Source organism: Heterodontus francisci, chromosome 8 (genome assembly GCF_036365525.1).
Source record: "Heterodontus francisci isolate sHetFra1 chromosome 8, sHetFra1.hap1, whole genome shotgun sequence".
Lineage (NCBI taxonomy): Eukaryota > Metazoa > Chordata > Chondrichthyes > Heterodontiformes > Heterodontidae > Heterodontus > Heterodontus francisci.
In genome coordinates this window covers 82,516,249-82,531,690 of record NC_090378.1, presented here as the reverse complement: position 1 = coordinate 82,531,690, position 15,442 = coordinate 82,516,249, and the positions used below count along the sequence as shown (strand labels likewise).

Below are 15,442 nucleotides of genomic sequence, written 5' to 3'. Positions count from 1 at the left end.
TCCCCACTCTTCCCCCCCCACCCCACCCCCTCTCCCCCCCACCCCACCCCCTCTTTCCCCCCCCTCACCCCACCCCCGCTTTCCCCACTCTTCCCCCCCCACCCCACCCCCTCTTCCCCCCCCACCCCACCCCACCCCCTCTTTCCCACTCTTCCCCCCCACCCCACCCCCTCTTCCCCCCCACCCCACCCCCTCTTCCCCACTCTTCCCCCCCCACCCCACCCCCTCTTCCCCCACTCTTCCCCCCCCACCCCACCCCCTCTTCCCCCACTCTTCCCCCCCCACCCCACCCCCTCTTCCCCCCCACCCCACCCCCTCTTCCCCCCCTCTTCCCCCACCCCTCCCCCTCTTCCCCCCCGCCACCCCCCCTCTTACCCCCTCACCCCACCCCTCACCCTCTTACCCCCTCACCCCACCCCCTCTTACCCCCCCACCCCCCTCTTACCCCCTCTTCCCCCCCACCACACCCCCTCTTCCCCCCCACCACACCCCCTCTTCCCCCCACTCTTCCCCCTCTTCCCCCCACTCTTCCCCCCTCACCCCAACCCCTCTTCCCCCCTCACCCCACCCCCTCTTCCCCACTCACCCCACCCCCCTCTTCCCCCTCTTCCCCCCTCACCCTCTTCCCCACTCTTCCCCCCCCTCACCCCACCCCCTCTTCCCCCCCTCACCCCACGCCCTCTTACCACCCTCACCCCACCTCCTCCCCTCTCCCCACCCTCACCCCACCCCCTCCCCTCTTCCCCCCCTCACCCCACCCCACCCCCTCTCACCCCTCTCCCCACCCCCTCTTCCCCCCTCACCCCACCCCACCCCCTCTTCCCCCCCTCACCCCACCCCCTCTTCCCCCCCTCACCCCACCCCCTCTTCCCCCCCTCACCCCACCCCCTCTTCCCCCCCACCCCCTCTTCCCCCCCCACCTCCTCTTCCCCCCCTCACCCCACCTCCTCTTCCCCCCCTCACCCCACCCCATCTTACCCCCCCACCCCACCCACCCTCACCTCACCTTACCCCCCCACCCCACCCCCTCTTACCCCCCTCACCCCACCCCCCGCTTTCCCCCACTCTTCCCCCCCCACCCCACCCCCTCTTCCCCACCCCTCTTCCCCCCCACCCCACCCCCTCTTTCCCCCCCTCACCCCACCCCCGCTTTCCCCACTCTTCCCCCTCCCACCCCACCCCCTCTTTCCCCCCCACCCCACCCCACCCCCTCTTTCCCCACTCTTCCCCCCCCACCCCACCCCCTCTTCCCCCACTCTTCCCCCCCCACCCCACCCCCTCTTCCCCCCCTCTTCCCCCCCTCTTCCCCCCCCCACCCCACCCCCTCTTCCCCCACCCCTCTTCACCCCCTCTTCCCCCACCCCTCCCCCTCCCCCTCTTCCCCCCCGCCACCCCCCCCTCTTACCCCCTCACCCCTCACCCCTCACCCTCTTACCCCCCTCACCCCACCCCCGCTTTCCCCACTCTTCCCCCCCCACCCCATCCCCTCTTCCCCCCCACCCCACCCCCTCTTCCCCCCCTCACCCCACCCCCGCTTCCCCACTCTTCCCCCCCCACCCCACCCCCTCTTCCCCCCCCACCCCACCCCACCCCCTCTTTCCCCACTCTTCCCCCCCACCCCACCCCCTCTTCCCCCACTCTTCCCCCCCCACCCCACCCCCTCTTCCCCCACTCTTCCCCCCCCCACCCCACCCCCTCTTCCCCCCCCACCCCACCCCCTCTTCCCCCACTCTTCCCCCCCCACCCCACCCCCTCTTCCCCCCCCCACCCCACCCCCCCTCTTCCCCCCCTCTTCCCCCACCCCTCCCCCTCTCCCCCCCGCCACCCCCCCTCTTACCCCCTCACCCCTCACCCTCTTACCCCCTCACCCCACCCCCTCTTACCCCCCACCCCCTCTTACCCCCCCTCACCCCACCACACCCCCTCTTCCCCCCCCCACCACACCCCCTCTTCCCCCCCACCACACCCCCCTCTTCCCCCCCACCACACCCCCTCTTCCCCCACTCTTCCCCCCTCACCCCAACCCCTCTTCCCCACTCTTCCCCCCTCCCCACTCACCCCACCCCCTCTTCCCCCCTCACCCTCTCCCCACTCTTCCCCCCCACACCCCACCCCCTCTTCCCCCCCTCACCCCACCCCCTCTTCCCCCCCCACACCCCACCCCCTCTTCCCCCCTCACCCCACCCCCTCTTCCCCACTCTCCCCCCCACCCCCTCTTCCCCACTCTTCCCCCCCTCTTCCCCCCCTCACCCCACCCCCTCTTACCCCCCCTCACCCCACCCCCACTTACCCCTCCACCCCCTCACCCCACCCACCCCACCCCATCTTACCCCCCCCACCCCACCCCCTCTTACCCCCCCACCCCACCCCCTCTTACCCCCCTCACCCCACCCCGTCTTCCCCCCCTCACCCCACCCCCCGCTTTCCCCACTCTTCCCCCCTCACCCCACCCCCTCTTCCCCCCTCACCCCACCCCCTCTTCCCCCCCTCACCCCACTTCCCCACTCTTCCCCCCTCACCCCACCCCCTCTTCCCCCCTCACCCCACCCCCTCTTCCCCACTCACCCCACCCCCTCTTCCCCACCCCCTCTTCCCCCCTCACCCCACCCCCTCTTCCCCACTCACCCCACCCCCTCTTCCCCACCCCACTCTCCCCCCCTCACCCCCACCCCCTCTCCCCACTCTCCCCCCTCACCCCACCCCCTCTTCCCCACTCTTCCCCCCTCACCCCACCCCCTCTTCCCCACTCTTCCCCCCTCACCCCACCCCCTCTTCCCCCACTCTTCCCCCCTCACCCCACCCCCTCTTCCCCACTCTTCCCCACTCTTCCCCCCCTCACCCCACCCCCCTCATACCCCCCCCACCCCCTCTTACCCCCCTCACCCCCCCACCCCCCTCTTCCCCCCCTCACCCCCACTTCCCCCCCTCACCCCACCCACCCCCTCTTCCCCCCCACCCCCTCTTACCCCCCTCACCCCCCCACCCCCTCTTACCCCCCTCACCCCCTCTTCCCCCCTCACCCCACCCCCTCTTTCCCACCCCACCCCCCCTCACCCCACCCCATCTTACCACCCCACCCCGTCTTCCCCCCCTCACCCCACCCCCGCTTTCCCCCCTCACCCCACCCCCGCTTTCCCCCACTTCCCCCCCTCACCCCATCCCCTCTTCCCCCTCACCCCCACCCCCTCTCCCCCCTCACCCCACCCCCTCTTCCCCCCCTCACCCTCTTCCCCCCCTCACCCCTCACCCTCTTCCCCCCACACCCCTCACCCTCTTCCCCACTCTTCCCCCCTCACCCCACCCCCTCTTCCCCACTCTTCCCCCCTCACCCCACCCCCTCTTACCCCCCCACCCCCTCTTACCCCCCTCACCCCCCACCCCCTCTTCCCCCCTCACCCCCTCTTCCCCCCCTCACCCCACCCACCCCCTCTTCCCCACCCCACCCACCCCCCTCTTCCCCCACCCACCCACCCCCTCTTCCCCCCCTCACCCCCTCTTCCCCCCCTCACCCCCTCTTCCCCCCCTCACCCCCACCCACCCCCTCTTCCCCCCCTCACACCACCCACCCCCTCTTCCCCCCCTCTTCCCCCCCACCCCCTCTTCCCCCCCTCTTCCCCCCCTCTTCCCCCCTCCCCCTCTTCCCCCCCTCCCCCTCTTCCCCCCCTCTTCCCCCCCTCACCCCCTCTTCCCCCCCCTCACCCCACCCCCTATTTCCCACCCCACCCCCCCTCACCCCACCCCCCCTCACCCCACCCCATCTTACCACCCCACCCCCGTCTTCCCCCCCTCACCCCACCCCCGCTTTCCCCCTCACCCCACCCCCGCTTTCCCCACTCTTCCCCCCTCACCCCACCCCCTCTTCCCCCCTCACCCCACCCCCTCTTCCCCCCTCACCCCACCCCCACTTCCCCCCTCACCCCACCCCTCACCCTCTTCCCCCCTCACCCTCTTCCCCCCTCACCCCACCCTTCCCCCCCTCACCCCACCCCCTCTTACCCCACCCTTCCCCCCCTCACCCCACCCCTTACCCCACCCTTCCCCCCTCACCCCACCCCCTCTTACCCCACCCTTCCCCCCCTCACCCCACCCCCTCTTACCCCCCTCACCCACCCCCTCTTACCCCCCTCACCCACCCCCTCTTCCCCCCCTCACCCACCCCCTCTTCCCCCCCCACACCCACCCCCTCTTCCCCCCTCACCCACCCCCTCTTCCCCCCCTCACCCACCCCCTCTTCCCCCCCTCACCCACCCCCTCTTCCCCCCCTCACCCACCCCCTCTTCCCCCCCCTCACCCCACCCACCCCCTCTTCCCCCCCCTCACCCCACCCACCCCCTCTTCCCCCCCCTCACCCCACCCACCCCCTCTTCCCCCCCCTCACCCCACCCACCCCCTCTTCCCCCCCCTCACCCCACCCACCCCCTCTTCCCCCCCCTCACCCCACCCACCCCCTCTTCCCCCCCTCACCCCACCCACCCCCTCTTCCCCCCTCACCCCACCCACCCCCTCTTCCTCCCTCTTCCCCCCCTCACCCCACCCACCCCCTCTTCCCCCCCTCACCCCACCCCCGCTTTCCCCCCTCACCCCACCCCCGCTTTCCCCCCACCCCCGCTTTCCCCCCACCCCCGCTTTCCCCCCTCACCCCACCCCACCCACTCTTCCCCCCCTTCACCCCACCCCCTCTTACCCACTCTTCCCCCCCTTCACCCCACCCCCTCTTACCCCCCTCACCCCCCCCCTCTTCCCCCCCCTCTTCCCCCCCCTCACCCCACCCACCCCCTCTTCCCCCCCTCACCCCCCCCACCCCACCCCCTCTTCCCCCCCCCTCACCCCCTCTTCACCCCCCCCACCCCACCCCCTCTTCCCCCCCCTCACCCCCCCACCCCCTCTTCCCCCCCCCTCACCCCCTCTTCCCCCCCACCCCACCCCCTCTTCCCCCCCACCCCACCCCCTCTTCCCCCCCCACCCCACCCCCTCTTCCCCCCCTCACCCCCCCCACCCCCTCTTCCCCCCCTCACCCACTCTTCCCCCCACCCCCTCTTCCCCCTCACCCCCTCTTCCCACTCTTCCCCCCACCCCCTCTTCCCCCTCACCCCCTCTTCCCCCCCCTCACCCCCCCTTCCCCCCCCTCACCCCCCCACCCACTCTTCCCCCCTCACCCCCCCCCCACCCCCCCCACCCACTCTTCCCCCCTCACCCCCCCCCCACCCACTCTTCCCCCCCTCACCCCCCCCACCCACTCTTCCCCCCCTCACCCCCCCCACCCACTCTTCCCCCCCCTCACCCCCCCCACCCACTCTTCCCCCCCCTCACCCCCCCCACCCACTCTTCCCCCCCCTCACCCCCCCCACCCACTCTTCCCCCCCCTCACCCACTCTTCCCCCCTCACCCACTCTTCCCCCCCTCACCCACTCTTCCCCCCCTCACCCCACCCACCACCTCTTACCCCCCTCACCCCACCCACCACCTCTTACCCCCCTCACCCCACCCCCTCTTACCCCCCTCACCCCACCCCCTCTTACCCCCCTCACCCCACCCCCTCTTACCCCCCTCACCCCACCCCCTCTTACCACCAACCCCTCTTACCCCCTCTTACCACCAACCCCTCTTACCCCCTCTTACCCCAACCCCTCTTCCCCCTCACCCCACCCCCTCTTACCCCCCTCACCCCACCCCTCTTACCCCCCTCACCCCACCCCCTCTTACCCCCCTCACCCCACCCCCTCTTACCCCCCTCACCCCACCCCCTCTTACCACCAACCCCTCTTCCCCCCTCTTACCCCAACCCCTCTTCCCCCCTCTTACCCCAACCCCTCTTCCCCCCTCTTACCCCAACCCCCTCACAGTGGCTAGCACCGCAGCCTCACAGCTCCAGCGACCCGGGTTCAATCCTGGGTGCTGGCTGTGTGGAGTTTGCATGTTCTCCCTGTGACTGTGTGGGCTTCCTCCGGGTGCTCCAGTTTCCTCCCACATGCCAAAGACTTGCTGGTTGATAGGTAAATTGGTCATTATAAATTGCCCCTAGTATAGGTAGGTGGTAGGGAAATATAGGGACAGGTGGGGATGTGGTAGGAATATGGAATTAGTGTAGGATTAGTATAAATGGGTGGTTGATGGTCGGCACAGTCTCGGTGGGCCAAAGGGCCTGTTTCAGTGCTGTATCTCTAAACTAAACTAACGCTTTGTCTTTCAATGGTGCGGTGAAAGACATGACCTTCTGGTCAGTTATTCTCAGTGACCCTCTGTCCTATCAACACCTTCCCTTGTGTTATCTTTTGCCCACCTCCGCTTTATTTGCTTAAAACCTATTACATTTCTAACGTTTGCTAGTTCTGATGAAAGGTCACTGACCTGAAACGTTAACTCTGCTTTCTCTCCACAGAAGCTGCCAGACCTGCTGAGTATTGCCAGCATTTTTTGTTTTTATTTCAGATTTCCAGCATCTGCAGTATTTTGCTTTTATTTTAGCAGTTGCGGAAGTAGACAACAATATGAGGGTAGAAATAAGTGGTCTTAGTGATGGATGGCCTATAGAGTTTGAAGCTCAGCTTCAGATTGAGCAGGATGGCAAGATTGTATACAGTCTGTTTCAGTCTAAGGGAGGAGCAGGGAGAAGGATAGAGTCAGTGACAAGGCAAGAGACTTTGGCATGGGCCCATAAAACAATTAGTCGAGCAAACCAAAAGCAAAATACTGCAAATGCTGTAACTCTGAAACAAAATCAGAAAATGCTGGAAACACTCAGTAGGTCAAACAGCATCTGTGGAGAGAAATAGAGTTAACCTTTCATCAGCTGAGCAATGCACTGGATAAATACAGAGTTAAGACTCCTCCACAGTAGACTCGACCAGCTCTCACTAGTGGCTCCGTATCACATCTTTATAAGGAGGCCCCAGGGCTGGGAGGGGGCGTAGCTGAATGAGAGTCCATTCTCTCCTCTTTAATCTCTCCACAGTCGCCAACCTAAGTTCAACACTTACCTTCACCAGCTGCCAACTACCACCGGCCGGAAAGCCACAAGGATTCCTCATGAATTACCAACGCTCCTGCCTCCGGCAGTTCATGAAACCGGAACCATAAACCGGACACACGGGGGAAGGTTATGGAAAGGACCGGAAGTGTAAATCGGACACAGGGGAAGGGTTATTGGAGGACTGGAAAAGACTTCTTGTTGTGGTAACGAAGAGGCCGACATGAAGCGGGATTTTGGATTGACGGTTGCGGGAACACAGGTTGTGTTGGCGGCGTCTGTGGATGAGAAACATCCGCCGGAGAATATCATTGACGGGTGAGGAGCCGGGCCTGTCTCTGTCGCCGGTGCGGTTACCTGCAGGCTGGGTGTCCGGCAAGAGCAGTCGCCCCGGGTCTGGGGCGCAGGCTGTATCCAGGGTGTCAGTCTTATGAACCGGGTGATGGCTTCCCTCACCTTAGCCTGTGGCCTGTCAAACAACCTCCAGATAACAACTTGCATGTAAATAGCGCTTTAACATTGTAAAAGTCCCCAGGCGCTTCCCAGGAGCATTATAAAACAAGATTCTGGAAAGTTCTCATCGGATTGGAAAAAAAACAAATGTAACACCTCTATTCAAGAAAGGACGGAGACAGAGACAGGAAACGTTACACCAATTAGCCTAACAAATGTCACTGGGAAAATGCTGGAATCCATTATTAAGGAAGTCATAGCAGGACATTGAGAAAATCTTAATGCAATCAGACAGAGTCAACATAGTTTTATGAAAGGAAAATTGTATTTGACAAATTTATTAGAGTTCTTTGAGGATGTAACAAACAGGCTGGATAAAGGGATACCAGTGGGGTATTTGGATTTCCAAAAGGCATTTGATACTTAAGTTATGAAGATTGATTGGAGAAGTTAGGACTGTTTTCCTTGAAGAGAAGGCAGAGAGGGGTTTTGATAGAGGTATTCAAAATCATGAAGGGTCTGGACAGAGCAGATAGGGAGAAACTGTTCCCACTTGTGAAAGGATCAAGAACGAGAGGACACAGATTTAAAGTAATTGGCAAGAGAAGCAAAAGTGACATGATAAACTTTTTCACGCAGTGATTAGTTTAGTTTAGAGATACAGCACTGAAACAGGCCCTTCGGCCCACCGAGTCTGTGCCGACCATCAACCACCCATTTTATACTAATCCTACACTAATCCCATATTCCTACCACATCCCCACCTGTCCCTATATTTCCCATCACCTACCTATACTAGGGGCAATTTATAATGGCCAATTTACTTAACAACCTGCAAGTCTTTTGGCTTGTGGGAGGAAACCGGAGCACCCGGAGAAAACCCACACAGACACAGGGAGAACTTGCAGACTCCACACAGGCAGTACCCAGAATTGAACCCAGGTCGCTGGAGCTGTGAGGCTGCGGTGCTAACCACTGCGGTTAAGGTCTGGAATGTAGTGCCCGAGAGTGTGGTGGAGGCGGCTTCAATTGAAGCATTCAAAAGGGAATTAGACTGTTACATGAGAAGGAAGAATGTGCAGGGTTACAGGGAGAAGGCAGGATAATGGCGCTAAGTGAATTGCTCTTTCGGAGAGCTGGCATGAACATGGCCACCTTCTGCACTGTAACAACTCTGGGATAAGGTGCCACGTAAAAGGTTACTGCACAAGACGATAGCTCATGGTGTTGGGGTAATATATTAGCACGGATAGAGGATTAGCTAACTTACAGGAAACAAAGAGTTGGAATAAATGGGGCATTTTCAGGCCGAAAACCCTTAACTAGTGGAGTGCCACAGGGATCAGTACTGGGGCCTCAGATATTTACAACCTATATTAATGACTTGGATGACGGGACTGAGTGTATTGTTGCCAAATTTGCTGATACAAAGGTAAGTAGGGAAGCAAGTTGTGAGGAGGACACAAAGAGTCTGCAAAGAGATATAGATAGGTAAAGTGAGTGGGCAAAAATGTGGCAGATGGAGCATAATGTGAGAAAATATGAGGTTGTCAACTTTGGTGGGAAGAATAGAAAAGCAGAATGTTATTTAAATTGAGAGACTGCAGAATGCTGCAGGACAGAGGGATCTGGGGTCCTTGTACATGAATCAGAAAAGGTTAGCGTGCAGGTACAGCAAGTAATTAGGAAGGCAAATGGAATGTTGGCCTTTATTGCAAAGGGGGATGGAGTATAAAAGCAGGGAAGTCTTGCTACAACCGTACAGGACACTGGTAGGAGTGCACCTAGAGTACTGCATACAGTTTTGGTCTCCTTATTTAAGGAGGCATATACTTGCATTGGAGACAGTTCAGAGGTTCACTTCTGGGATGAAGGGGTTGCCTTATGAGGAATGGTTGGGCCTATACTTGGAGTTTAGAAGAATGAAAGGTGTTATTGTAACATATAAAATTCTGAGGGGCTTGACAGGGTAGATGCTGAGAACTAGGAGGCACAGTTTCAATGGGAGGTAGGCGGCCTCCCATTTAAAATGAAGATGAGGAGGAATTTCTTCTCAGGGTTGTTAATCTTTGAAATTCTCTACCCCCGAGAGCAGCGGAGGCTGGGTCATTTAATATATTCAAGGCTGAGTTACATAGATTCTTGATAGACAAGTGTTATCGGGGGCAGAAAGGAGCATGGAGTTGAGGCCATATTCAGATCAGCAAGGGAGTAAAGGGTTATGGGGAGCAGGCAGGAAAGTTAAGATCACAATCAGATCAGCCATGTTCTTATTGAATGGTGGAGCTGGCTTGAGGGGCCAAATGACCTACTCTTCCTCCTATTTCTTATGTTCTCAACATTTGACTCCAGGCTACATAGTTAGTCAGGCAGGTGACTAAAGGCTTTCAAACAGGTAGATTTTAAGGAGCATCTTAAAGGAGGGAATTCCGGAGTTTAGATCCTAGGCAATAAAAGGCACAATGGTGGAGTGATTAAAATTGGGGGTGCTCAAAAGACCGGAATTAGATGAATTCAGAAGTGTTGGAGGATTGTGGAGCTGGAGGAGATTACAGAGACAGGGTGGGACGAGGCCATGGAGGTATTTGGAAATAATTGCTCAGATTATGCAAGGGTTGAGGGTGGGGGGTGCGGTTTGACAACAAACTGTTAGTGTTCCCTGTCTTTACCCCTCTGAAACTAACCACAACTTTAGGATGTAGCGCAATCCAGAAGTTGCGATCTGTCACTCAGGGCTTTGCCACAGGCTGTGTTGTGGCCCCCACCCAGAGCTAGCAATAATTGAAATCAGTGAGAACTTCAAATTTCCCATATCGCTACCAGAAGTTGGAGCAGAAACTTTGAATTCCTTTTCCATTCCTAACTAACTAATGTTTTACTACATTCAAGGTGCTATATAAATGCAAGTCATTTTTGTCCAGGCTCAGACATGGAAAATGCCCACTTCGACAAGGACCAAAGTGTGGCTGCTATCTGTGAAACTAATCCAATATTGATCAGAAAAGAGGGATGAAAATTGAACAAAAATGCCAACTCTCTGAACTATCTTAAGATTTCTTATACTTTTGCTTACAGTAATACAGAAACATTTTGGATCACAACAGGAATGTTCCCACAAGAATTTATCCTAAGTTTTGCTAATCTTATAAAAATTAGCTCGATGAAAATTCATTGTTATAATGGTAAGATTTTTGCTGTTTATTAAATCACAGTATTTGAATAGAATAAGGATTTACTATGATGAAAGGGCTATTTTGCCTAGTTCTGTACATGTATAAAAGAATGAAATGCAGTGAACAAAAAGTCCTTAATTACTCATGAACTTTTCCTCAGCTTCATCCATTTGAGTGAATATTCAGTTTTGAGTGAATATTCAGTTTTGAGTGGGTGGCATTACTAGATATATTTCAGTGTAAATGCAAATTAGTAAACATGTAAATATTTACCTTGCTAATGTTGATTGGAATACAGCAAGACACCAAGTACTTAAAATAATTACAAATCTTCTAAAAGTCTTAAGTTTCTACTTGATTCACTTTTACAGTGCGCAACCTTAGTATTGAGAAAAGTGTTGCAAGAGATCCTGTAGATTTCGAACCTTTAACTAACGGTGGTAAGTGTATTTAATAAATATTTTAATGAAATCACCAGGGATACTGTGGAAAACAACTACTCTATTCCCATTTATCTGGTAGTTTTCATCTTGTGGTTCTCTTTTCTACCAGAATTTGAGCGCTCTGAGGAACAGCTTCAAATAGAAGAATTTACAGTAAGTACATATCTTTCACAAAAACTTGGGTAATATTTTACTCTGTATGAAATGATTATAGGCAGGAAGCTCACCAGAGAGCAGTGCCATTGTTGTTTGATTTCCCAGATACTGCTGAAGTTCTTGAGCTCTACAGTGCTGTTGAGGCAAGTTCTGAGTGAAGGGCCAGCACCTTCCTGCAGTGGAAAGTGGAGACAGTTCAAGGAATGTTGTAGCACGTACACATTACTAACTTTGAACAGCTAGTTCAAAGTAATATTCAGTATTTTGGGAGTGCAAGGTGCACTACAGCTAAGTTAGAGAGTAAAATAAAACAAGGATATACATCTTCAATGTTGAGATATGATTTTACTTATGCAAAAATAGTGTTGTGACTTGTAAATTATATGTGATAGAAATGCTGCCATTTCATTAATTCCACACCTTGAGTTTGACTTTTCCCCATCTCTCCACAAAGACGGAATCTTTCTGGGTGAGAGCAGCCTCCAGTATAACCTGAGTAGACATTCTTCATACATCAGAATTGACCAGTGTCCAAGCTGAGACCTGTTCTGTTCTTATCCTATGCATGTATTTTCTAGTAGCATTCACTGGACAGGAGCAGGAACTCTGGCAGCTTTTTCCTAACAAACACCAAAGCCAATTGTACTGTCCCTCTGTTACACTGGTTGTAATTAGCTAACTGAGCACAAAACAGGGATCAAACTGGAATCTTCTGGCCTGTGGGGCTCAATAATGCACTGGGCAGCACCTCTGCCAACTAAGCTACTGGGAGAGCAGTAATTTTTAATAAGCAAAATAGAATGTGAATTACAAAGTATGTTCTCTATACAGCAAGATGGAGCCAGCGCAACACATTTACGATTTGTCATCAAATCTGGTTTCGACCACTTTGTGTCAGTACATAAGGTGACAGTGGAAGGTACAGAGGCAGATTGAGTCTATACAGCACAAGTGTTACAAAACCAGACTTGAAAATGTGAAACATTGAGGCTGTATGTACAATGTTACTGGTGTAAATATTTTTGCACCATATGTTACAAAGCATCATTAAGTATTGAATTGTTATTCTTGTGAATAAATTCTTTGTTTTGCAACACTGTCGCAGTCTTCATTGGGAACTCAAAAGTATTTTTGATCAAAATCTGAATGGTGCATCACAATGTTTTGAATTGTAAACATTCATTCCAATTTTGCTTACAGCTTTCAACACAGATTGGATAGGTTTTTATATTTAAAACAATTTGGGGGATAAAATGTAGTAAAAAGGTTCTGTTCCCTTTAGGGTAAATAGTCTTTTCAACTGAATACAATGGAAATATCCAAAACAGTTATTGAATAGTAATTATTTAATAGGGAATATAAAACTTCATCCCACTGATTTACATGCTCTTAACTATATTTCAGACCACCATGCCACAGCTGTCTCTGGTTTTATCTGTAAATTTCATAAACAATATAGCTAATTCATTATACTTGCAGTGACTGAACTTATTCTATATCTCTGAATTATAGGTCTTGACAAATAAAGAATAAAATGACGACTTTTAAATCTTACACGATTTTCAGTTCTTAATGTTGCAAATTTGAAAAGCAGGATCTGACTAGAGTCATTACTTTACTGTTCAGGATTTCAAAAAAAAAATTGTGAAACTCTAACAAATACCTGTCTGTCTTTTCCAGTAGTGAGGGTTGGATATTGGAGACAGTGGCTACTCCACAAGTATTGATGCTAGTCAAAGCAGCCAACACTTCTGCAGGGCAAGACTGTCAATACTTTCATATGAGTTTTTACTTCAGTGGCTAAAGGAAAATTTAAGGGGGTGATTACTCAGCCCGTCTGAACTGTGGCATGTTGATAAATATAGCTGCCTTTCCTAATTTGTTCATCTGGTTTAATTCCTGGTCACATTAGAAGCCTTTTAATATCCTTTTCAGACAGTAGTGGCATTTCAGCAATTTAGTTGGGAATTGTTTTATTCTTTCATGGGATGTGGGCATTGCTGGCAAGGCCAGCATTTGTTGCCCATCCCCAATTGCCCTTGACAACCGAGTAGCTTGCTAGGCCATTTGAGGGCAATTAAGAATCAACCACATTGCTGTGGGTCTGGAGTCACATGTAGGCCAGACCAGGTAAGGACAGCAGATTTCCTTCCCTAAAGGAGTAGTGAACTAGATGGGTTTTTACAAAAATTGATGATAATTTCATGGCACTATTACTGAGACTAGCTTTCAATTGCAGATTTTGTAATTAGTTAAACTTGCTAATTAATTGAATTTAAATTCCGCCAATTGTATCTCATCAGACAACAAAAAGTTGCATCAATTCAAATAAGTAAGTAGAATCATTCAATTATTTTTCCAGATAGTATTAACTTCAACTGTGATTGTGCTTTTTGAATTCCAAAGGATTTGTCAAATTCACTGATTTTCTGAAGCTGTTTTCATTACTTATTTAAATTGATTCTCTCATATGCTTTGCTTTCTTGGAGGCTTTCTTTACTTTTGTACTTTATATGGTTCAAAAGCCTTTTTCAGCACTTTGCCTAATTTCTGTTCTGTTTCATGTGATTCATTACTGCTTCAATGAAGATATTCATTTAAAATAGTTCAAATAGCAGACTGAAAAATCAAATACTGCATCTACATAAAAAATGATTTTTAAACAACTGAATGAATTAAGGAATCTCACTGTATATAGATTAAACTTCAGAGTTCTCAAATTGATTAAGTATAACTACTGCTATATGATACATTGAAGGAATACTTTACAGAGATCACACTAAATCACAACTTCACACTATCGGTGTAACATTAAAAGAGATTAACTGATTCTTGGAGTATAACAATTTTCCTGAATGTGGAATATGATATCCACATCCTTTTATGGATATAATACATGATTCTGTAAACAATGCAAGAACACAGAATCAGGGTTTAATTTCTCCATTTTCAAATCTTTTGACTCACTCGTTAGTTTGTGAAATAATTCCATAAGGATGGAACCATATGTTTTCTATAAGCATTAAAAAAAAAACTAAATAATTTTGCTTAGCCCAACTAGGGAGAATGCAACAAGGGGTTACAAATTGTATTTTGTGTTATGCAAAGGCCAGAATATTTCAGCCCACTTTAACTATTGATCTGTCCAGAAAAATGAGAACAAGGACAGTACTTCAGGTTAGCATTGGAACTTGCAGGAATGTATGAATCTTGTTCATTTTGGAATAATGTGCCTTTTTTGTCAGGTTTTATTTTAGTATTGTTGGTGCTGAATGTTTTAGAGTGTAAATTGTTCATGTACCGTGATTTTTTTCTCACGCACCCTGTTCTCCACCCCCCGCCCAAACCCAAAAGTGGAATTTACTGCCCTAGCTTTCACAGGCTAAACCTTAGTGACCTATTACAATTTATATAGGTATGAAAACATAAAATAAGCATTAACCAAATACAAGGTTGTTTTTCTTCCATATTCAAATTATCAAATCCCAGTTACTAATTTAAAACTGAAAAAATCATTATCAATATGGAAAAGAAAACTTCTTTGACTTGGTTATATGTATTTCATGTGCTCATATGAGTGCCTATGAAAGCTTCCTCTGAAGATTACACCAGTGGTTTAACTTGGGTTTTGCAAAACTAATCGTACTTCTTCTGGTTTATACCCCCAAGGTCCTCTTTCACCCTGTAAAACAAAATGAAAACTATTAGTTAAATGGATGATGTTTCTTCATCCCTTTGCCAAAGATTGATGATTCATTGACTAGCCTTGTCTGTGACACAACAAATTTGAGAGACTGTACTCTCCTCCTCTAGAACAAATACCTACCTTATTCTAACCTTCTCATTCATGACATTGTATCGATGGTGATTATCCTGCTGTATCCACAACTCCCCAGTATACAACACAATAAAATACTACCTGTTTTTTGGCTCTAAGCTTATATGGCTAGAATTTTCATGTGTCGGAGGGGAGCCATCCACGGACCGAAAAGTCGGTGGTGATCCCGTCTCCGCCGGGCCTGGGGATCCAGACCAGATTTTATGGTCCACAGGTCCTTAATTGGTCTTGGGCAGGACTTCCACTTCATTGAGGCCAATCAGCAAGCCGGCAGCTCTTAGTCCCAGCAGCGCCACCGGGAGCAGCGGCCACTGCTGGGACTGCAACTCAGCTGAAGACTGAAGATGTCAGGGAGCCCCACAGAACAGGTAAGTTTTTGGGGCCTCACGGGGCGGGGTGGGGAATCGGTCGG

The 15,442-nt window shown here is 52.7% G+C and overlaps 3 protein-coding genes across 3 annotated transcripts in view; 1 reads left to right on the top strand and 2 right to left on the bottom strand.

Moving 5' to 3' along the window:
- lrrc42 (leucine rich repeat containing 42) overlaps positions 1-7,100 on the bottom strand; it is a 30,243-nt gene extending 23,143 nt beyond the window's left edge. Inside the window, exon 1 of the mRNA XM_068037511.1 lies at positions 6,978-7,100. The gene's annotated coding sequence lies outside the window, so the exon portion shown is untranslated. The remainder of the gene's footprint in view (positions 1-6,977) is intronic.
- hspb11 (heat shock protein, alpha-crystallin-related, b11) lies at positions 7,041-12,934 on the top strand. The gene is made up of 5 exons (XM_068037520.1): positions 7,041-7,285; positions 10,496-10,602; positions 10,965-11,033; positions 11,146-11,189; positions 12,024-12,934. Exons 1-5 carry the CDS (start codon positions 7,191-7,193, stop codon positions 12,126-12,128), a joined length of 420 nt encoding a protein of 139 aa, XP_067893621.1. The 5' UTR covers positions 7,041-7,190; the 3' UTR covers positions 12,129-12,934.
- dio1 (iodothyronine deiodinase 1) overlaps positions 11,518-15,442 on the bottom strand; it is an 11,107-nt gene continuing 7,182 nt past the window's right edge. Inside the window, exon 4 of the mRNA XM_068037519.1 lies at positions 11,518-14,874. Coding sequence (XP_067893620.1) covers positions 14,809-14,874 — 66 coding nt within the window. The 3' untranslated portion in view covers positions 11,518-14,808. The remainder of the gene's footprint in view (positions 14,875-15,442) is intronic.

Excerpts from the sequence above, each read along its gene's own strand:
- hspb11 (XM_068037520.1), top strand. The coding sequence starts at position 7,191 with ATGAAGCGGGATTTTGGATTGACGGTTGCGGGAACACAGGTTGTGTTG. Across the intron at positions 10,603-10,964 it reads GAAAATTCATTGTTATAATG|TGCGCAACCTTAGTATTGAG; the intron begins GTAAGATTTTTG and ends TCACTTTTACAG. Across the intron at positions 11,034-11,145 it reads CGAACCTTTAACTAACGGTG|AATTTGAGCGCTCTGAGGAA; the intron begins GTAAGTGTATTT and ends CTTTTCTACCAG.